At 37.2% G+C, this 22,902-nt stretch overlaps 3 protein-coding genes across 4 annotated transcripts; 2 read left to right on the top strand and 1 right to left on the bottom strand.

The window, feature by feature from the left end:
• The first annotated feature begins 1,083 nt into the window (after positions 1 to 1,083).
• On the top strand, positions 1,084 to 3,144 carry LOC113114447 (probable alpha-ketoglutarate-dependent hypophosphite dioxygenase). Its single transcript, XM_026281379.1, has 7 exons — positions 1,084 to 1,209; positions 1,300 to 1,938; positions 2,022 to 2,295; positions 2,379 to 2,470; positions 2,553 to 2,692; positions 2,810 to 2,914; positions 3,017 to 3,144. The coding sequence occupies exons 2-7, from the start codon at positions 1,809 to 1,811 to the stop codon at positions 3,107 to 3,109; spliced, it is 834 nt and encodes a 277-aa protein (XP_026137164.1). The 5' UTR covers positions 1,084 to 1,209; positions 1,300 to 1,808; the 3' UTR covers positions 3,110 to 3,144.
• A 3,401-nt stretch (positions 3,145 to 6,545) lies between these two features.
• LOC113113409 (glutamine amidotransferase-like class 1 domain-containing protein 3A, mitochondrial) lies at positions 6,546 to 9,700 on the bottom strand. Of its 2 annotated transcripts, none has more exons than XM_026279578.1 (5): positions 9,575 to 9,700; positions 9,012 to 9,132; positions 8,684 to 8,855; positions 7,070 to 7,271; positions 6,546 to 6,957 (listed from the first exon to the last, which is right to left on the bottom strand). In XM_026279578.1, exons 2-5 carry the CDS (start codon positions 9,117 to 9,119, stop codon positions 6,765 to 6,767), a joined length of 675 nt encoding a protein of 224 aa, XP_026135363.1. In that variant the 5' UTR covers positions 9,120 to 9,132; positions 9,575 to 9,700; the 3' UTR covers positions 6,546 to 6,764. The 2 variants fall into 2 exon arrangements, with proteins under 2 accessions (XP_026135363.1, XP_026135362.1); XM_026279577.1 differs by having other exon boundaries at positions 9,012 to 9,127; positions 9,575 to 9,694.
• An 857-nt stretch (positions 9,701 to 10,557) lies between these two features.
• On the top strand, positions 10,558 to 15,194 carry LOC113113408 (uncharacterized). Its single transcript, XM_026279576.1, has 9 exons — positions 10,558 to 10,628; positions 11,079 to 11,192; positions 11,754 to 13,427; positions 13,514 to 13,613; positions 13,893 to 14,041; positions 14,126 to 14,238; positions 14,325 to 14,414; positions 14,501 to 14,623; positions 14,723 to 15,194. The coding sequence occupies exons 1-9, from the start codon at positions 10,568 to 10,570 to the stop codon at positions 14,819 to 14,821; spliced, it is 2,523 nt and encodes an 840-aa protein (XP_026135361.1). The 5' UTR covers positions 10,558 to 10,567; the 3' UTR covers positions 14,822 to 15,194.
• Positions 15,195 to 22,902: the final 7,708 nt, after the last annotated feature.

Here is a 22,902-nt window from a genome sequence, read left to right as displayed (position 1 = left end):
AGAAAAAAACACCATCTTATATGTTTATGTTAGGCTACTCAGCAGGCGCTCGCTCACTCAGTACACGCTGAAGGCTCGTTGCAAAATAGCCAATGCGTTTAACAGACTAGAAATGAGAAGATCCCCCAATAACCAACAGGTCTGGTGTTTGGGTGCACTTTGGATTCCCTTTAAGCTATAATGGTGATGGCAAGAGAGTGGTGGATAAAAAAACAACGGTATGTCGCATCTGCAACATGACAGGGTACACCAGCGGGATTACAAAAAAAAAAAAAAAAAAAAACAGCGGGAATATCTGGGATATATGCGTCAGTACTATCTGGGAAAAGACGAAAAAAAGGAGAAACATGCACGCAGCAAACTATCCCTGCAGCATTTAGACACTATAGCTTACAGGGAATCCAACCCAAACACCAGACCTGTTGGTTATTTTAGGATCTTATATTTCTGGTCTGTTAAATGCATTAGACATTTTGCAACGAGCCTTCAGCGCGTGCTGAGTGAGCGAGCGCCTTAGGGGCCGTTCACATATCGTGCCTAAAAACGCATGGAAAACGCTAAGCGCGTCTTTCTCCTGAGGCGTCTGTCTTTGCTAAGCAACAATGACGTGCTCTCTCCATGAGACGCGGAAATTTCAGCGAAGGATAAATGGATTTGCAGCTCTAAACATCGCTTGCAGTAGCTCTGCTACTGAATTTATTTCAAAATTGCAATCCATATACAACTATGATCAGCTGTTCCTTCATCTTGGCTGAGCTCTCAACGTTGTTACGGGAAAGGATGAAGCTGATTGGTTGGTTCTTGTCACATGACCCGCGGTGCGCTTGCGGCATTCTGAAAAGTTGAGATGTTTTTACATTTTGCTGTATCTAAAACGTATCGAACCGAACCGAACCGAACCGTGACATCAGTGTATCGTATCGAACCGAACCGTGAATTTTGTGAACCGTTACACCCCTAATATATATATATATATACTAGCTCAGCATATTGCGACATTGACCACACAATACCTACAAACCCAATCATGTTTGAAAGGGTGGACAAAAATATTTCGTTTTTTTCCCCTAGAGTCTAAAATGGTAAAGTATGCTAGTATGATGTCACCTTGGAGGAGGAGCCTAATCCTTAACTTATTATATATACACACAGTTTGACAGTGAGAAGCAAGACATCTCAAGAGGAAACAGCCTGAAGAGCAGAGAGCAGGTATCGCTTGAATTAGATATGATCCATTGTCCATACTTTCCTCCATAGATTCATAATTGTTTTATATTGATCTTTCAATCTTGTTTTCAGCTTGCCCAAGACTCAGAACAAAGAAATCAGCATCTTTCTGACTCAGGAGTGTTTTTTTCTTGGTTGCCCTGCATACACTCAGTGAACTTTAGCAATGAAAAAGAGCCTAATAAACAGAGGCAAATGCCTGAGTTTGCCATCTGGCTGCTTCTTGTGGCTCACCTCCACCCTTATGCACTTAATAGCAGCAGGTACTTCCTGTTTATTTTCTCATGGACCATTGCTTCCAGTCACTACAGAACTCTCTGTTCCTGCATAAACAACCCAGAATAAAATTGCTATGAATAAGTGGGGAGCCAAAACAAGGAGGTTTTCAGAGGTCAAAAAGGGAAATGCCTAAGTCAGACTGAAACTGGGCACAAGTTGTATTTGCCATCTTTCTCTCTGGGTTATAAAAACAGCTTCTCCTTCCCTGTGGAGTTTGCCCAGCTGAGTCCTAGCCCTTGAGAAGCAAAGTAAGCTTTGCACATCTCCAGCAGACAAGCAGAAGTTTCATTGCATTTTCAGAAATGAAGAGAGATGTGGCTGAGATTCAGGACTTGTACGAGCAGCAGGGCTACCTGTCTGCCCTTCCTTTCCTCAGTCCAGAAGAACTGCAGAAGGCCCGAGATGCCTTTGCTGAGCTGGAGAGAAAACATGGTGAGAGCTTTGGTGCTGCTGACTTTACATATAAGCCTCTGAATTGAGTTTGGAGATGAAATAATGCTGTTATTCTTCTACAGGTGAATATTACACTGCTTACAGCCTTCATAATATCCACATGGAGTGTGACTGGGTGATGGCCCTGGCCAAGCACCCTAAGCTTCTGGAGGTGGTCACAGCGGTTCTGGGGCCTGACATCATCCTGCTGGACTCCAGATTCATTTGTAAATATCCAGTGTGTAACAAGCCTGCTAAAACGCAGGAAATCCAACTGAACAATACCTGTTCTAAAGAAAAGGACCGCACTGAGAAGACAGATGGATTGCCATTTGTGGCCTGGCACCAGGATATGAAGTAAGCACAACTGAAGTGTTTCGGCTTTCTATTGGCTCTTGAATCCATTCCAAGTGTTGCATTCATCATGTGTTGAACTTCAGGTACTGGGGCTTTGATGGAGGTCCTGTTCTCTCAGTCTGGCTCGCTCTGGATGACTCACTTGAGGACAATGGAGCACTGCAGGTTATTCCAGGTATGAACACGGTCTCTGTCTGCAGGTTTGACTGTGTCTGGTTTGTAAGGTGTCTAAACTGTCCTTATTTATTTTCCAACAGGAAGTCACCATTCTGGTCTCCTGCCCCATCACCAGTCAAAGCGATCTGGCAATATGCTGAGTGTCAATCAAGAGATCCCAGAGGAGCTGGTGGAGACGGAGAAGGCCATCTTATGCCCTCTTCAAGCTGGTCAGATGTCTGTGAGTATGAATGCTTGCCATGACAATGTCTGAGAAAACAGACTACCAATCAAAACCATGGAACGACTCAAAAAAATCTTGCATTTTCAAAGCATTCTTTGTCTAAATTCTATTCAGATCCACGATGGACTTCTGGTCCATGCCAGCGATCCCAACACATCTAATAGAAGGCGCTGTGGCTATGTCATCCGATATGTCCCTACATGCACTTATCCAATCCAGGTAAATATCTTGCTCAGTTTACAAAAGGATGACATTTAACATATGTGTCTGCAGATGTTTAGCTGGAAAAAGCATATAAATGTGTGTGTGTTTTCCTGACAGGACCCTGAGCGTCCAAGGACTTTTCCTGCCACAGTGCTGGTCAGCGGTTTTGACAAATACAACCATTTCTCCAACAAAACCTCCAAACTGTGACCGGATTATGCTGACCTCTTTATTTAAGACATGGGTCCTTAACACTCTAACAGTGTTTGCGTAAAATGAAACAGTAGTATATAATCAGTTTTTTTTTTTAAATATATATATATATATAATACATAGTGATAAGATGGATAATATGTATCTTTCAGGAAATCATGTGTATAAAGCTGTATGATCTGATGTGTCTTTTGACTGAATATGTAACTAATCTGCAATATTTAATAAATGTATCATTATTCCCCCTGGCTGTTTAAGTCATTTGCAACTGATTCAACAAACAGAGAAAGGACAGAGCCACAACAACACCACATAATGGTCCACAAATGAGCATCACATACAGCCAGCCAGGTATCTCCAAATTTGGTCCTGGAGGGGCGAACTTTCCTCAACTCACCTGCCTGGACATTTCCAGTATACATAGTAATACTTTTATTAGCTGGTTCAGCTCAAATAACCACTAATTACAACCAAGGTATGCAGAACACCATCTCTGAATGCACAACACGTCGAACCCTAAAGTAGAAGAATACACCGGGTGCCGCTCCTGTCAGCTAAGAATAGGAAACGGAGGATATAATTCACACGAGGTCACCAAAATTGGACAATAGAAGATTGGAAAACCTTGCCTGGTCTGATGAGTCTTGATTTCTGCTGCGACATTCAGATGGTGGGGTCAGAATTTGGCATTAAGAACATGAAAGCATGGATCCATCCTGCCTTTTGGTTCAGGCTGATGGTGGTGGTGTAATGCTGTGGGGGATATTTTTTGGCACAATTTGGACTCCTTAGTACCAAGTGAGCATTGTTTAAACACCACAGCCTACCTGAGTATCATTGCTGACCATGTCCATCCCTTTATGACTACAGTGTATCCATCTTCTGATGTCTACTTCCAGCAGGATAATGCACAATGGCACAAAGCTCAAATCATCTCAGACTGGTTTCTTGAACATGACAATGAGTTCACCTTACTCAAATGGCCTCCACAGTCACCAGATCTCAATCCAATAGAGCAGCTTTGGGATGTGGTGGAATGGAAGATTGGCATCATGGATGTGCAACTGACAAATCTGCAGCAACTGTGTGATGCTATCATTTCAATATGGAGCAAAATCTCTGAGGAATTTTTCCAACACCTTGTTGAATCTATGCCACGAAGAATTAAGGCAGTCCTGAAGTCCAACCCGGTACTAGCAAGTGGCTGCTGTGGTGTTCACTACCACAACAACTGTCTATGTGTGTGCAGGAACAGAATCCCGGAATAAAACAAATGTTAAGCAGCACAACCATTTCTAACATTTGCCTAGGGCCTACAAATGTCTAGAACTGGAACTGTCAGCCACATCCAGTGCAATGTGGTTTAAGTAATTTCACAAATACCACTAAAATAATTACTACTGGAAACTTTAGTGAATATTTTTTGCATGATCCGTTAAATACTCTCCTCACATAAAGAAAACGCTGGACTTTTGGTAGTTCCTAGGATAGCAAAGTCCACTAAAGGAGGTAGAGCTTTTTCGCATTTGGCTCCCAAACTCTGGAATAGCCTTCCTGATAATGTTCGGGGTTCAGACACACTCTCCTTTTCATCACTAATTTTTAACTGTATTTCTTTAGTTAATCCTGACAGTATTTTTATTTAATCAATCAATCAATCACCTTTATTTATATAGTGCTTTAAACAAAATACATTGCGTCAAAGCACTGAACAACATTCATTTGGAAAACAGTGTCTCAATAATGCAAAACAATTTAAGTCAAAAGAGGGTTTGCACTAATGCAAGCCGTTAATAAATCTGGCACTTGGCCTTGAAACCTCTATAGACCACATAAAGACATGGTCTTGGTCAGTGTTTAGGTCTCATTACTTTGTGACTTGCTCTGGATCTTTTTTTTTTTTTTTTTTTGCAATGCTGACCTCATACAGTACGTCATCACTCCGGAGCTGCTTTCTCTGTACAGCTGTTGGCACAAGTTATATAAAAGTGATTATTATATTTTGAATATGGACATTTTTCTTACAAAAACCCCAAAATTCGCTACAGGAGGCCTTTCTTCACCCCCAGAGCAGTGTGAGACACTTTGCTTTTTAGGGATGGGTGCTTTTTATTTAACTTGTTTTGGAATAAAGCTTGCAAATGCCCGCTGAGTGCCATAAAACAACATAAAAGATCAAAGACATTTTTTATTAATAACTCTGACTGGAAACATCTGAGAAACGAGAGTCATAAACACCTGTAAGAACTAGTTAATTACAGACCAATCTCGAATCTTCCTTTTCTGTCCAAGATACTAGAAAAGGTAGTATCCTCACAATTATATTCCTTCTTAGAGAAAAATGGTATATGTGAGGATTTCCAGTCAGGATTTAGACCGTATCATAGTACTGAGACTACTCTCCTTAGAGTTACAAATGGTCTGCTCTTATCATCTGATCGTGGGTGTATCTCTCTATTAGTTTTATTGGATCTTAGTGCTGCGTTTGACACAATTGACCACAGCATTCTTTTGCATAGACTTGAACACTTTGTTGGCATCAGTGGAAGTGCATTAGCATGGTTTAAATCATACTTATATGACCGCCATCAATTCGTAGCAGTGAATGAAGATGTATCATATCGATCACAAGTGCAGTATGGAGTACCTCAAGGCTCAGTACTAGGGCCGCTACTCTTCTACTTCTCCTCAAGGTTAGATTATTGTAATGCTTTATTGGGTGGTTGTTCTGCACGCTTAATAAACAAACTCCTGCTAGTCCAAAATGCAGCAGCTAGAGTTCTTACTAGAACCAGGAAGTATGACCATATTAGCCTGGTCCTGCGAACACTGCACTGGCTCCTTATCTAACATTGTATAGATTTAAAAATCTTGCTTATTACTTATAAAGTGGTGAATGGTTTAGCACTGTTACATTATAGTCCTTCACGTTCGCTGTGTTCTCAAAACCCATTGCAACTAGATAATACTTAGAATATCAACTGCCTTTTCCTACTTAGCTTCCAAACTCTGGAATAACCTATCTAACATTCTTCGGGAGGCAGACACACTCTTGCAGTTTAAATCTAGATTAACAACCCACCTCTTTAAACTGGTTTACACATAACACACTAATACACTTCTAATATCCAAATCGGTTAAAAGATTTATAGGTTGCATTAATTAGGAAAACTGAAACCGGGAACACTTCCCATAACACGTCATCATTAGAAGAATGGCATCTATGCTAGTATTAGTTTGTTTCTTTCTTATTCCGAGGTATATATATATATTATATACTTTTTTTTTTCAATTTAGTAATGCTAGTGTTTTGGAGAGTATGCCAATCTTAATGAAAGAAAGAACAAGTGTAATTTAAACCTTAAAATAATTAATGAGCTTGTCTATCATGACATAAAAAAACTGCACATTAACAAACCAATGAGCAAGCAAATCTTTGAAATCAGTTCAATTTTATTGATAATAGGTTACAACAAAAAAGTGTGTCCAGTTTTACTGAAAATTAACTGGTCTCACCAGGTTTCTGATATATACGTAAACTCGTGACCGTTATTCAACTTTTTCTGGGGTTAGTCGATAACATCTTTATTCTTTTATAAATAAATATACATATTTATTGATGTAATAACTTTGAGAAAGTGAAATGGCAAAGTTAGGCTAGTTTGAGAACTTCTTTGACCATGACACCCAGACCATCAAAGACCTCATGGATAGGAGCGTTGCACATGAACGCACTCGTAGTCACCAGTTTGTTCTTGGAATCGATATGCACCTCGCCGACATTCTTATTCAAGTGTTTGCAGCCCAGTTCGGCCATGGCTTTAGCCACCTGAGCGTACGGCCACCTGCGGTCACAAGAAAGACAACACTCAGTTCAGAACCAAAACACCTCTAACTCAGTGATCTCATCAGGGTCAGGTTTTAATAACTCTAGGGCTTAAATCTGCCCAAACTCACTTCTCACACTCTGAGTCGTGGCCGACGGTCAGCTCACATCCTGGAATAGCTTTGGCTGCCAGCACAGGAGAGATGCAACACATGCCCATGGGTTTCTTCGCTTTATGGAAAGCTTTAATGATCTTATCAACCTCAGGTTTGATTGAGTAATCCTTGCCTTTGGTGGCCCAGTCACTCAGGTTTTTAGCCACTCCAAAACCACCTGTATGGCACATTAAGAGTCAATTCACTATTGAAGGGGTCATGAAATGAGTAATCAAATTTTTTAACACCTAAAATGTCACTATACCATTAATAAAAACATGCTTTCATGGGTTCAGGATCAAAACTTGCAAAAAAAAAAAAAAAAAGATATCTGCTAAACGTTTGTTTCAGAGTGCTTGCTCATCTGCAATACGACTGTAGGATGTTTCCTATCAAATGTCAAATAAACGTGTAGAAAATGTCTTTAAGATGTTTAAGATTTAAAATGCATGTAAAATTGATATCTTAAAGACATCCATCAGATGTTTGTACACAGAAGATGCTTTCCAGCTGAATTGATCTTTAATAGACCGCTTGTACATGGCGTTAAATATCGAGAGGTCATTATTGTAGCGTGAAAGCACATTGATACAATGCGCTAGCGCGAATCTCTCCGCTCAGATACACTGCTCTAGCCCGGAAAGAGTGCGCTTACTTAAAACGTGTCCCTCCTCCTGCACGCTCAAATATCTGTGGGCTCATGCGCTAAAGATATAAATTATTTTCACACCTTTTGTCACCATTGTCAAAGGTTATCATTATGCACTTTTAAAAAGTAGTCTCAAAACAGATTTGTGCAGGGCCTTTCCTTTATTTATTTATTTATTTATTTTTAATTTATTGTTGTATTTTGTTTTAACATAAAATGGTTATTGTGGCTACTTTGTTTTATATCTCTGGTATTTTGATCTTTTCTTTGCACATAAGCATCTCTCTGTGATATAGGCTACTTTTTTAACACGGTTTTAAAAGTTATACTACAAATAAAGATTTAACCAATCAGACCTCAAAAAACTGACTGATGAAAATACTGTTGGTCTCTGAGCAATTTATCTAAAAACAACATATTATAGCCTATGGCCCTAAATACTTTATATAAAACATCAATGTTATGTCATAATGTGTCAGATAGATACCTCAACTGAATTTAAAAGCATAGCAATAAATTCTCAGTTGGTATGATGGCGATAATAAATAACAACACAAATCAACAACAAATGTCAAAAAGCATAACTGTTTAATTATTATAATTATTATTATTATTATTATTATTATTTATTATTATTATTATAATTACTATTTTAATCCAGTGTTTGGTTTCAGGTTGGATTTTTTTTTTTTTTTCATGAAAATCCACTTAATCTTAGCTATACATTCAATGGCACTTAAATGGCTACAGTGATATAATAGCCTATATATATATATGTAATTCCGTTGTCTGCGATAAGATTTGCGCATATTTGTGTATTAACCATAATGTGCTCTTGACATTTGTGAGTAAAATAACGCCATACCTGCAGACGTACAAGTGTTGTGTGGGTACTGTAATTGCTCTGTGCTACAGTGTGATGATGCAGCTGCTTGAATCACCTGGAATAATGAGAGCATCAAAGGCGCCGACATCCAGCTTGACCAGGTCAGTGACGTCACCCCGGGCGATGCGCGCGCTCTCCTGCAGCACGTTCCTCTTGTCCGTCCCGGGCTTTCCTTCACAGTGGTTAACTACATGCATCATCTCAACATCAGGCGCAAACATCTGGACCTACAAAGCAAAGCGAGCTGGTTTTCATTTTCACTTGACTTTCTTACTTTTCTGTTTATCTCCAGGAAAACCCAGCTTTTCAGTGTGTTCTTTTTTCAAAGCCCTGTTTAGGTTTTGGCTCGTGTTGCTTTATTTGTGTGCATGTACGTGCATTACCTTGGCACCTGCTCGACTGAGGTGCACCAGCACAGCGGACGCCTCGTGAACCTCTGTGCCGTCATACACTCCACAGCCGGACAGAATCACCGCCACGCGCTTGGCCATCTTGCCTGCTGCACTTAATAAACACGGAAATGAACTATTAATGCTGGCTGTTACTGCAAGTATTCAAGTATTCACTGTTGGCACTGAGAAAAGATATCGCAGGTAAGCAACAGGTGCCAATTCCACTGGCAGAATTAACTATTTATAGCACTGGCACCCATAGAGAGTCCTGCCCAGGTAACGCAAGATCCGTTTCCAGGGAGTCAGTGTAAACACACACTGAACAGTGACTGTTTTCAGGAAATATTCCTTTATTACAAAACGTTGGTTACATAAGTGCTATTGGTGCAATAGTGCTTGCAGCATTAAACAGCAACCTTAAGAAATCTCTGAACGTTAATACAGAGAAGACTGTTTAAACACCATGACATGTTTCAGATGTTTCAAAGTTCAACTGTCTTACAGTTTTCACTAAATCTACACTTGCAGTTGTTTAAAAGCATCCGGCAGCCTACCTTGCTAGAGGAGTTGAGTTGACAGTGAAGTGAAGTGAAGTGAAGTGAAGTGAGTTCCTGCTGAGTGTTTCGCTTGAGCATGGAAAGACATGCGGACAGCTGCAGCTTATATTCACAGTCCCAGTCCCTCCCATGAAGGCGGGTAACACACTGACCATTGCTTCCTGGAAGGAAAATAAAACTCTTATCTCGGTTTTCCCGCATAGGCTGTGCTGAGTCATGCCTACCTTTCTTTCTTTCTGAGCTCACCTGTACTGTATTTATGCTGGTGCCATATTAACCTGCACTGATAAGCTTCGATAAAAGAGGGCAGTTTGGAGCACTGTAGAGTATATTAGGTTATAAACTTTAGTAGCCTATATATCTTTATATGATCATTTGAAAAGAAAGTAGTCTATCAAAGATGTTATCTGGGGATAAATGCATCACACGTATTTCCCAGCAGCAAATCAATTTTATTTTTTATTTTTTTTTGTGGATGCATCGAGTCAGTTCTCCTCAGATTCACACAGGTGACTAACCACAGGAGTATATCACATTAATTATGAACACAGGCTATTCCATTAGCTACCATCTGACAACCTAATACCCATCTTCATTTTGAGCTCTTAATCTATTATTTCGTGCATAAATTTGAAATGATCAATGGAGATATTAATCTTTAAATGTAACATTTTGTAAAATGTTTTTGCAATGTGATTAAAATAAAAAGAAAAAAAGAAAGAAACTTCGCATTCATACAAAATCCACATTAACTGTGCATAAAATTTACAGTTCTATTAATTAAACAAAAGGCTGATATTGCAAAATAATTACTTAAGCGAGCAAATAAACGTTATATGACTATATGATTGAATTTTGCTTTGTATTATAATAATTGGAGTAAGTGTAAAAGATGGAAGCAGAGGTATGAAAGATGAGGACACTGACATCAGCGCGCATGTCGTCACGCGCGCGTATAAAGCCGAGCGCGTGCGAGAAGAGCGCGCCTGAATGAGAATGGCGGAGTCCGAGTCACTGCACTTCTCCATCGGAGTCCTGGGCATCTCCGGGGGTAGGCTGCAGAACACCGAAGAAAGACCTTTTACATCTTACAGATTTATTAACGAATATGCTTATTAAAATGATTATCTCTGTTGTTTACCTCGATGTTTAAAATAAATAAAAGTAAACAAAAAAATGTGAAAAAAAAACTTTTAAAATTAAAAATTATTGGCATTATGGATATTTATTGTAAATGTTTATTGACAGGCTAAATATAATACTCTTACGTGTGATTTTAATATTGTGTTTATTATTTAGATATTTTTTTTTATTATTTCCCTAACGCCAGTAGATGGCATAACTAACGTGTAGGGTACTGTGTGATGGAATATAAATCTTGATAGATTATGTACATCGCTGGTAATCTTTCCCCTTCTAAAGGGGGAAAAAAAAACAATATTAATAATAATAATAATAATAAATAGTATTTCTCATAATAATAATAATGTCTTATTAACAGGTTCTTTGTTGCTTCTGGTGAATGACTATGCAAGCTCTCCAGAGGATCCTCTGATCACAGACACTGCTTTAGGAGTTCTGCTCCTCATATTCGCTGCTCTCTTGGCTTATTCGGGTATGTATTGCTCACATAAATGTTTATTTGTTTAATTTTATTTATGTGTTTCCTCTACCTTTAATGAAAAACAAATGTACTGCACATTAACATATGCACAGCGGGATATATATATATATATATATATATATATATATATATATATATATCTCAAAGTTAAGTATTTGTATAGGCTGACCAAGAGAAGCCCAAGACTGACAAAATATTGTTGTTGAGCAGGCTAACATGGCAACATTGGCTCTTTCAATGTTGTGATTTTGGGGCGGAGCTGTCTGTTTGGTCGACCAATTGGAGCATGGAACTTATTTTATCAAGAAACTTATTTGAAATAAGTTATAATATATATATATATATATATATATATATATATATATATATATATATATATATATATATATATATATATATATTATACTATACATTACACATTTCACCTCTAAATGTGGTCTAACTGTGAATATATAAATTAACATTGTTTAAAAAAAAAAAAAAGTTCACATATCTTTTTCATCACCCAATTTCTCTATCTTTCATTCTTCATCTCACTGTCCTTTAATCCAGGTGTTCGACGCAGCCAGTCCCACAATGTCCTCTTTGGTAGTCTGTGTCTGACAGTATCTGCTCTTTGGTGTGGTTCAGGTTTAGTGCACATACTTGCAGGTGAAAACATAAATAGCAGCAGAGGTCTGCGAGATGCCATGGTGCCAGGCCTTGCAGCTTTCACTCTGGCACTGCTTGTTATTTGCATTGTGGCTGTTTTATGTCACGAGGTTGTCCTCTCATTCATCGCCCTAAGCTTATGTCTAGCGTGCGCCCACCGGATTGCAGGTCTGGCAGATTCGGCCTTCGGACACTCATCCACCGCCGTCTGCTACCTCATGGTCTGTTTTGTGGGTGCTTACTTCGGAAGCGGCCGTTTGTTGTCTTACATCACACAGAGAAAGATCGTGCTACCTGGAACATTTAACAAAGATAGCATGGAACCAACACAACATCAAGAGGCTAATGATGTTGTGGCAGTCGGAGTGATCATGAACCTGTTGTCAGCTAGTGTGCTAGCTTGTCCTCTGCTTGGTGTTGTCCCCAAGCTCTTCTCTGGCCATGTGCCCTGGCTGTGGACCGCTGGTGTCTTCCAGCTGGGTGTGTGTGTTAAGAGCTACAGATCTATGGACACTCTGGCAGCCACTTTCTATGGTTTCACATCTATCCTGAGGTTCACTGAAGGCTACACCACGCTAGTGGTTCACTTCACAAACCAGGTGCCCTATTCCCCAGTGCCCTTCCCAGTTGTATTCTCAGTGTTGTTTTTCATCCTGGCCTTGTTTAACTTGCAGGGAGGGTTTGTGAATAGCATCTACCAGCTGTTTTTTGTGGCATACTGTATCGCAATCGCATCTGAACCCCAAAGCTTCTTTCAGAGGGGAACACAAGGCGTACAGGCCGCCATATTTGTTGCCTCCGCTTTTGTGCTCTTTATAACCCTTTATAACATGGCTTCCTCAAACAAGATCCCTACAGGTGCAGGCTTCCTCAAGAACCTGTTGGCCCGCAGTAATAGATTTGTCTTACAAACCAATGGTAAAGAGCTACACGCTCCCTATCTGGGCTACTCTAAATATGCAGATGCTGAGGTGTTGGGCCACGGCTGCAGTGTCCTGGCCGCATTTTCGATCACAACCTCGATTTCTAGTGGAAACCCCTTGGCTATTCTGATCCTGCCTTGGGCAGTGGTTTCTGGTGGTGTGCTGCACCTGATATCTGGCTCTGTTGCCTTCGCTCGAGGAAAGACCCTAGAGAGTACGACTTTCGTTCTTTATGGTATCATGTGGACAGTGTGGGGACTGACGCGCTTCGGAGGCCTCTATGGAGATGTGCGTGGCCTACACCTAGCTGTGGGGATCATCAGTTTCATGCTCTTCAATGTGTTAGTTACAGCTGGAGCCCTGTTTCTCAACAAGGCTTGGTTCATCTACACCTTTACCTTCCAACTCATCCTCATTAGCTTCTTATTGGATGCATTAGACGTGCTGCCCTACGGCTACGACATCGGCGTGACCATTATCCTCGGGCTGGTCAGCTTCTACATGTTCCTGGCCAGCATTTTCAACTTGACCTTTAAAAGTCCACAAATGCCATTTGGTGATCCTTTCATCAAGTTGAGCGGCTTTGGAGGAGGCAAAGACAGCTGTCCTCACCTTCCAGCCAGGAAGTCCTCATCCGTTCAACAAATTGCAGGTGAGTCAGCCTTGTTTGCTATAATATTTACTGGCATTACACAAATGCATACCATACCAATTATATTTTCCTTTCTTTTATGACAGAGATCATGAAGAACGGGGGCATATGTGGAATGCCCACAGACACCGTCTATGTGCTTGTGGCAGCGTGCAATCGCCCACAAGCTGTTGAAAAGGCATATAGGTCTGTTACATTCCTCACTGATAGACTTTAGTTCGAGGATTGATTCTCACTTTTAACTAGCATGCATATTACTAGCTTTGGCTGTTTATTAGTGCATATAAAGCACAATTTATGCATGAGAATATTCTACATCCCTTAGTCTTACACCATACCTTAACAACTACCTACTAACTATTAATAAGCAGTGATTAGTAATAACTGAGGAAAATGTTGTAGTTAATAGTTTGGTTTCTGCTCCACCAGTGTATCCTAACCAGTGTATCCTTTACACCTCTATAGGGTAAAGAAACAGGCTAAAGAACGACCCATGTCCTTATGGATTTCGTCTATAAAGCAGTTGGAGCCAGTCAGGGAACAGATCAGCCCTCTTCTCTGGGACTTTATGGAAGCTGCTTGGCCATCATCCATTAGCTTAGTTATAGCTAGAGGTGGGGTTTTCTGATATCTGCAGTGTACCTGGATTGTGTAGCAAATTTTGTTACATTTAATCCAAACCTCTCCAATACATTTAGCACCATGGATGGAATTCTTTGGATTGGGCGACTCGTCTAAATATATCGGCACACCGCAAAGCATAGCCATAAGAAATCCAGATTGCACTGTGGCTACACACCTCATAAATGCAGTATGTGTTGTCATCTTCTTCTGATGGGAATGTTGGACTTTATAATAGACCTCTACTGTACAAACCATGCTTTCCTGTTTGACTAGGTTGGTCCCATTGCAGTCACTTCTGCTAATCCCACTGGTGAGGCAGATACTACCCATCATAACCAAGTTTATGCAAAACTTGGTGACAAGGTACAGAGAAGGTTTTTTTTTCTTTCTTGACGATTCATATGTATTACCCATTCAAGACTTAAATGTGACTGGCGTATATCCTGCAGGTAGATGGTGTGCTGTGTGATGGACCATCGCCAGAGAATATCGCCTCCACAGTGGTAGACTGCACCAAAATCGAGAGTGGCCAGATTGGATTTTTCCGTGTCGGTCTTATTCCTAAATCTAAGGTAACAAGTGGTCATTCCAGCAGGGATGGCTCTCTATTCCAAAAATTATTCAGCTGTCTGGAGTTAACGGTATATCTGTTTTATTGTGATTTTCCAAAGGTTCTTCAGATCTTCGAGGAGATTCAGAAGAAGCACATGCACGGTCAGATGAATGGAGCTTTTGAGAAGGACATCTCACAGTCTCTCAGACAAACTTGACTCTGAGCTAGACTCTGAGATTGGTCGTGTGACCCCTGCCAACTCATAGAGCTCTCTGAACCTCACCGGCATGAGCATCATGAAAAAGAAGACCAGACTTTATAGAACACTGAATGTATTAGCCACTTTAATTATTGAACGTGTACAGTACAGACTTTTAGTGAGTTACCATAAGGTATTTTGGACAGATGGGGTAGGAATCAATAAAATGAAAATTATAGGAATGAACAAAGATGGTAAAGGCCTAAATATTGCAAATAGACACTTTTTATGTTTTTGGTGTACTTTACCATATTAGTGTGCTTATCATTGTCTTAAACCATTTTCTACGTATTTATTAATTATATGACATATTAAAATGTAACATTTTGTATATTATTCATTTGTCAATGTGTAGTTTTATATTTGTAAAAGAGTTGTGTAAAATATTAAAAATTAAATAAATATGGGCGGTCTACTGAAAACCCGGGTCATTATGCTGTTCAGAGGGCCCAGAACCTATAGCGGCACCACTGCATATTTATACATATTTGTCATTATTGGGAAATGTAAAAATATTACAACGTCTTAAGTCTATAATTTTGAAAATCATTGTCTTAATATTGACTCATCTCTTTGGGATATACAGAGTGCAAAACACTTGTCTTTCTAATACTGCATTAATTTCAAGCTGAAAGTGTGTCATGAAGCTTGAAAACACATTGCTATAAAACCGCTTTGCATGTTGTTTCAAGCATGCGCAGAGGACTTGCTTTATTTAGGCTATATTTCTGGAAGGAAATATTTTCTTTTTCATTTACGATCTTATAAGCACACTCATCCACCAGCAAACATTCAGATCATGTTGAGATAAAAAAAAAGATTGCTTAAAAGATTGTTAATATTGCAAACTGTTTTCCTGTAACATACCAATTGTTTTAATGCCAAAAACCTCAGAGAGAAAGTTAGGTTATGGCTTGATAACATTTTGGCATTAAAAAATAAATTGAGACCATGGCAAAATGCCATAAGAGAACCATATACGTTTACAGGAGCCACCTACTGGTCAAATAAGTATTGCTTTAATCAGATGAAATACAAGTAAAAAAAAAAAATCAAATGTGATGGTATTCTGATAGTATATGATTTTGTATTTTATAAATCGCTTAATCAGAGGTATACTAATTTGACCAAAACGTGTCTTTTTCACTCTGTTTCTCCTTTTAAAATTTGATAATAATGTTTGCCTGACAGTAAAATTTGTTTACTGCCAGTTGTTTCTCTTTTTTAACTCTTTTTTTATTCTGTTAAGGGTGAGAGAGAGAGGGAGGTTGACAGATAAACAATATAATAAACAATTAATTATCATCTGTTTATCATCAGTTTGTCAGTTATTATTATTTTTTTTTTTTTAGTATATTGTTATTGAGCATTATGAGAGTCTGTCTCTGCTTTGCGTCAAATTAATTATTCAGCAGTGAAGAAGGAGGCAAATGCAGTCAAGGTTCGATCATTATGCTTGCTCTGTTAAACCAGACACATCATGCTTTCACATAAAACACATGAAGCAGGACATGTTTTCATTTTGGGACTTAAAAAAAAAGATTTATATTAGGTGGCCTTAACTACTATGTACTTGCATAAAAAAATAAGTACAATGTACTTATTGTGTTCATATTGTATTGTAAAACACTTGTGCTGCTATTGAGGTGGGATGGGGTAAGGTTAGGGAGAGGGTTGGAGGTATGGGTTTAAGGGTGGGTTAAGGTGTAAAGTATGGGTCAACAGTGTAATTATAAATGTAATTACAGAAATTAAATACAGATGTAATTACATGTGTTTTTTTTTTAAATATAAGTACAGTGTAAAAACATGTATGTACACAATAAGTACATTGTACTAAATTATTAATTAAAATGTAAGTACATAGTAATTAGATCGCGGGAGAGGCATTTGGAACTTCGCCCCCTTTGAGGAAACAAATCCTGGCCTGCAGCTCCGAGATGGTCCACTTACCGCAATAGGAACATGACTCATCCACGAACGCCACTTCAGCGTGTTTAACGCCTAGATACATGAGGCAGTGATCGTTTCCATCACTTGGCACAAGGTAACGACTGCATCCAGAAATGCATGGGTGAAACGGCATCTTTAAAAAAAACGATTGGTCGTCTTTACAAAGACACAGTTTTGTAAACTCTTTTAGAGACATAGGCTCTTTAAGGGAAATGCTCTTTTAGGTGCGGTAAATGCACCTGCTGCCTTTTTATGCTCACACTGTAATCAGCGGCACCTGGATGCAATAATCACATGCCAATTTGCATTAGACTTGTTTAGTTTACACTCAAAGTAGATGGGTCTCTCTAAGCGAGATCCAATGTAACCCAGTAATTTTTAATCACATGTGATTTTATTCTGATAGTATCTGAAATGATTTTGTAATTTATAAATGACTTAAACAGAGGTACAATATCTTGACCATGTGTGTTTTCCACTCTGTTTTTCTTAAAAAAAAATGACAAAAGGGATGTGTTTGAGTAAATTGTATTTTTTATATATATATTATATATATTATATATTTATATATATAAATTATTCAGCAATGAAGAAGGAAGCAAATGCAGTCAAGGTTCGATCATTATGCTTGCTCTGTTAAACCAGACACTTCATGCTTTCACATAAAACACATGAAGCAGGACATTAGGATTTCTTTCTTCCTTTTCATTTACTTCCTAAATGATTTGATTTCTCATCACTGAACATGAATATATGTCCATTCATACAGTATTTGAAATAGTTTTATTCAACAGACAGATTCTCTGAAATAAATAAATAAGTGAATATATAAATAAAGTAAAAAAAGAAGTAAAAAAAAAAAAATATATATATATATATATATATATATATATATATATATATATATATATATATATATATATATATATATATAAAACTACAATGCCACTTTACAAACTGGCACCTTAATTTAAAGCTAAAACTGTGAGTTTCTTGAAGCTACAATTCCTTGAAAACACATTGTTATAAAACCGTTTTGCATGTAGTTTTAACCATGGAAGGAGAATTGGACACACTTTAGTTTGGGGACCAGTTGTCACTATTAACTATTGTCTCAATATACTCCTAATTTGCTGCTTATAAATAGTTATTAAGGTAGCTGTTAAGTTTAGGTATGGAGTCAGATCAAGGGATCTAAAATACGGTCGTGCAGAATAAGGCATTAATATCTGCTTCATAAGTAATAATAAACAGCCAGTATTCATGTTAATAGTGAGAATTGGCTCTTAAAAAAAGTGTTACAGAAGAATTTCATCTGGATTTATTTAGGCTATATTTCTGGAAGAATATATTTTTCTTTTTAATTTACTATCATGGCTTTCTGAGTCTTATAATCAGATTTCTCAGACAGCTTAGAGAAAACGAGGAAGTAGTGAAGGTAATTATAGACGAATGGTAGCAACGTCTTGTCGGCCTATAGATTTGTTTCAATTTGCTTTGTACTCATTTACAGGTTTACTGATAGGAACTGCAAATAAATCTCAGCCTGATTTAAACTGAAGAAAGAACATAAGAGGGACTTTTTCAAGTTAAACATTAAATGGACACTCAAAGGCCTATTGTTTTCTATGGGAAAATACGTGAAGAAGCTGAATGACAGCGGTAATAGGAGTGGCTTCCAACAGTTTCTATTGCAAGATGTGTTTCTTTCCAGGAAATCTGAACGATAGTAAGACTCTGGTGTGTCAGGCTATATGAATGTGTTTTTGTGTGCTTATTTGGGCAAGTGAACCAATGACCCAGCCCTGTCAGTTTACTTTATTTGCCTGCCCGTCTACGATGGGCACAACCTGCTCTTTGAATTCTCAGACTGTTTCATGATGTGTCACGCAGCTGGCAGGACATCCCAGGGCATCCTGTTTACAGCCACATGAAACCTAAAACTTGCCAAAGGTGAAGTTTGGGTGGTACAATGCCTTCATTCTTATTTTCAACCCTTTCATGGACTCAGCTCATATCGTGAGCAATTTTTATATATGAGCAATTTTTCAATTACCAAATTTCCTTCTAGAATCAAACCTGTATCTATTGAGCATACATACCTTTTATTTAGCCTTAAAGGACTGAGAACGATTAACAAAAGTACATTTGGCTGGAGATCCCATGAATGGGACGTTCTGACAATGGCAGAAGTTGTAGTTCTAAATACTGAAAAAGCTCTAATAGCAATCAATTATGAAGTTATGAGGTAGAATCTATCAATGAGTAAAGTCTTTATTCAAATAGAATAAAGCATGCATGATTTGTACAGTAAGAGGTAAATGATAGAAAAGGGCCATATATATTATAGCAATATGATGCTTTTGGACATTGTGCCATTGTGTCATGGTAATATCGTGAATCACACTTCACTCTGGAATAACAGCTGACTAAAAAAAAAACATGACTCATACTTTCAGATTGTAGTAGATATTTAGATATTTTAGTAGATTAATAATGGTGAATGTGAACTTACTGTAGTCAGGTATGTGTGTGTGAAGGATCATTTAAGAGCATGTATTTTGGGTGGATACACTGTGAAAAATAAATTATAATGAAAATAATAATAATAATTGTTGAAAAAAGTTCAAGTCAACTGGATGTGTTCAACTAGTGTAAAAAATCCAAATCCTAAATCCAAAAGACAACAATAGATTGCTCAGAAATGTTTCATTTAGTAACTCAACTCTTTCATTTATTGTTTTGACAGCTGAAAATATAGTTTTATTGGACATTTCATACATGCAGTGAACTTCTATCTTTGTTTGAGAATAAACAATCATCCTACAAAGCAAAGATATCCAGGATATATTGTTCATGTTTGAACATAGGCTTTACAACTCGCCACACAAACCTGTGACAAGCAGCAAGTGTAAAAAGATGATCTTCTTACATCACCACTAATAATTAACAAAAATGACAAAGAAACAAGTCAAAAACAGCAACATTAAATTCTTTGTTTTAGACTGGTTTTGATCTGTTGGGGCAATAATTGATTGAATTGATTAAAAAAATAATAAATAAACAAATAATTGCACTTCATAGTACTTGAGACTCCAAATATTTCATAGACCAGAAAATGATTGCTGTTTTAAACGTATAACATCAATGCCTTTAACATAATACATCTGCAATCAGCACCACAATGACAAAAGGTAAAGTAAAAAGCTCAGAAGCCATTACTGATATTTGATTATGATGCACAACAATACAGTTCAGTCTGGTAAATCAGTGTATTACATACAGTATAATGACATTATAAGAGCTCAAATCTGACTCGGGTTCAAGAGAGACCAATAAATCAATGATTTACGTAGAAAAACTTTACAGTTAACAAAAAAGAAAAACAAAACAAAACCTGTGGACATTTACCATGCTAATATAATCGGTTTCTTTAAAGAAGAAAAAAAAATATATTAATCTCACACTTTATTACGGAAAACACCTGAAACCTCACAAAACTGATGCATCAGACTTTCAGATCACAGCAGGTTTTGTCTTGTTTGATTACCCAAAACTTTGAAATCTCTCTATTATTAGTGAGGAAGAAGGAAATAGACAGTCAAATGGAACATTTCAGCATGATCTTTAACGTGACACGTAATCGTAGCGAACACATTTCTGGACAGAAACCGAATGATATCAGTGTATTTGAGTATTATTGTGTTCTAGTATTACATTACCTAAATTAACAAGCAGGATTGTCAAAAAAACTTCAGGTATTACATGTAGTTAATTAATATTACTCAGTACTTATTTGTGTAATTAGTCACACTTCAACCTTAAAATAAAGTATAAACCAATATTTTCCTTTCACTACACCTGCATGAGAAAATAACACTCATTACTAACAGGATGAAGATGTAGCATGCTATTTTCCCCTGTTTATAATTTGTTTATAACTCTGACTCAACTTTAAATAACTAATTCTCTTTCAAACCACTTTCATGCCCCTGACAAAATACTGTAGAAGACCATTATGTATGAGTATGATAGATATCCAATCCTTAATTTTCTAAATAGCCCATCATTTACCTCTCAGCGTGTTCAATTCCAATCATCTTCATTCTTTAACTAGTGATGTACTACTCACTGATGAAAGTCAATCTAAAAATGAAGACCAATTAATCAAACACACATTTAGGTTTATGCACAAAAGAAGTATTATTAATATACTTCTTGTAAACTAACAATAAGAAGAATACTTTCAGTTTAGTCCCCTGTAGCATTGAAATAGTACACTTACAAGTATACATCTACACTGTAAAAAATTTCTTGTTGTTTTTACAAAAACTTTTTGGCAGCTGTGGTTGCCAGAATAATTTTGTACAAATACAGAAAACTGTAAACACATTTACGTCAAAAACTGTTAATTTTACAATATAAAGGTGTAATTTACAAGCAAGAAAATGTGAATATAAACCAGTAAATTCAACAACACACAAAATTAAATCTGTTTTGTACCTTGAAAATACTGACAACCACCATAATAATAAAGATGGTACTGTATAAGAGAAAGCCACATGAAGTATCAAAGCTCATCACAAGTAGCTTCACCACAAGCAGAAGTATATATTAACATATAGAAGGTGCACATTTATGGAAACACAAAACACCATCATGGTAACACACGTGATACTTAAATAATGCAAAAAACTTTCATTAAGCAACAGAAGATGTAACATAAAGCTCAAATGTACATAACTGATAACAAGAACTATTTAAAAACTTGATTATTTAAACAAAATACTTTCAAACGTGGAGTGTCACGCAGGGAATTCTGGGAATATCAGTTTACAGTTTTAGACTGTAAATTATACATTGATTTGTTCTTTTTTTACTTCTAAAAGCTGTATAATTCTGTATAATTAACAGAATTTTACTGTAAATTTACATTAAATGCTTTGTTAGATCTTTTACAGTTTTTCCCTGTATATAGTACAGGAACTTACTGTTAACCTATTATCAGTTTTTTTCCGTAGCGTTTTTACAAAATTTTACAGTTAAAATTACACTTATTTTTTACAGTGTATAGTACATTGATATTAGTATGCTTACTACAGATATGCTTAAAATGTATTTAAACTTTGCTTAAGCTTATTACTCGAGGTTTACTTATATTTTGTAAGGGTAATTGTTTTCCTATTAGTTGCATTGTCTGTATCTTTATTTTTTTTATTATTGCAAAGAAAGTCTTCGAAATGCTTTTAAAATTATTTTAAAACAGAGAGGATAGTGATGGTTATGAAAACATGTTAAATATGTCAACACTTCACGTTCAGGTGCTACACATTAGCAGGTATCGTTTTGTGTAATGACTAAAAGCTTTATTTAGTAAAGAAAAAGGAAATAAAACAGAGTCATATAAAGTTTTGATACAATCTAATCAGCAAACATCAGCAACGCTCTATGAATGCTGTTTTACATTTTATACATGAAAATGATATTTAAATGTGTAAAAGCATAAACAAGGTACTTTCAACAGACCACGAAAAAACCCGTTCTTTCCACACGTTGCTTTAATCAAAAGTGTTCATTACTTTATTTTTATATATTACTTTGCATTGTGTGAGGAGAAAAAATGGAGATTCTTTGTGCATTCCAGTGAATTATTGATGGAATATATTGTAAATTAAATTAGGAGAACAGACCAAAGATGTGCAGTATATGTTGTCTTCTTTCATACTATTAAAGCGGAATGCAAAGGTAAAAAAGAAAACACTCATGAGGAGAAGAATGGAGTTACTGAAAAGAGCTTTTGCCATAGACATTCTTAATTAATTTAAAACGCAGTGGGCACATCAGGAATAAGGTGGATAGTGGCAAATAATCATATCTTAGAGTGTTAAATCTTAAATCTTGTCTGTTTGAAGGGCAAAAAAGTGGACTCTCTTGCAGGACAATCATCCCAAAGTACACATCCAAATCTACAGATGCTTGGTTCAGGGGTCAGTCGTAGATTAGTCTTGAGTGGACTGTTCAGCCTCCAGAATACATCTTTAGAAAGATCTTCAGTGAGATTTGAAGAAGCCATTGGAAACATGTAA

This window comes from Carassius auratus, chromosome 14 (assembly GCF_003368295.1).
Source record: "Carassius auratus strain Wakin chromosome 14, ASM336829v1, whole genome shotgun sequence".
NCBI lineage: Eukaryota > Metazoa > Chordata > Actinopteri > Cypriniformes > Cyprinidae > Carassius > Carassius auratus.
This window is presented reverse-complemented; position numbering and strand designations above follow the sequence as displayed.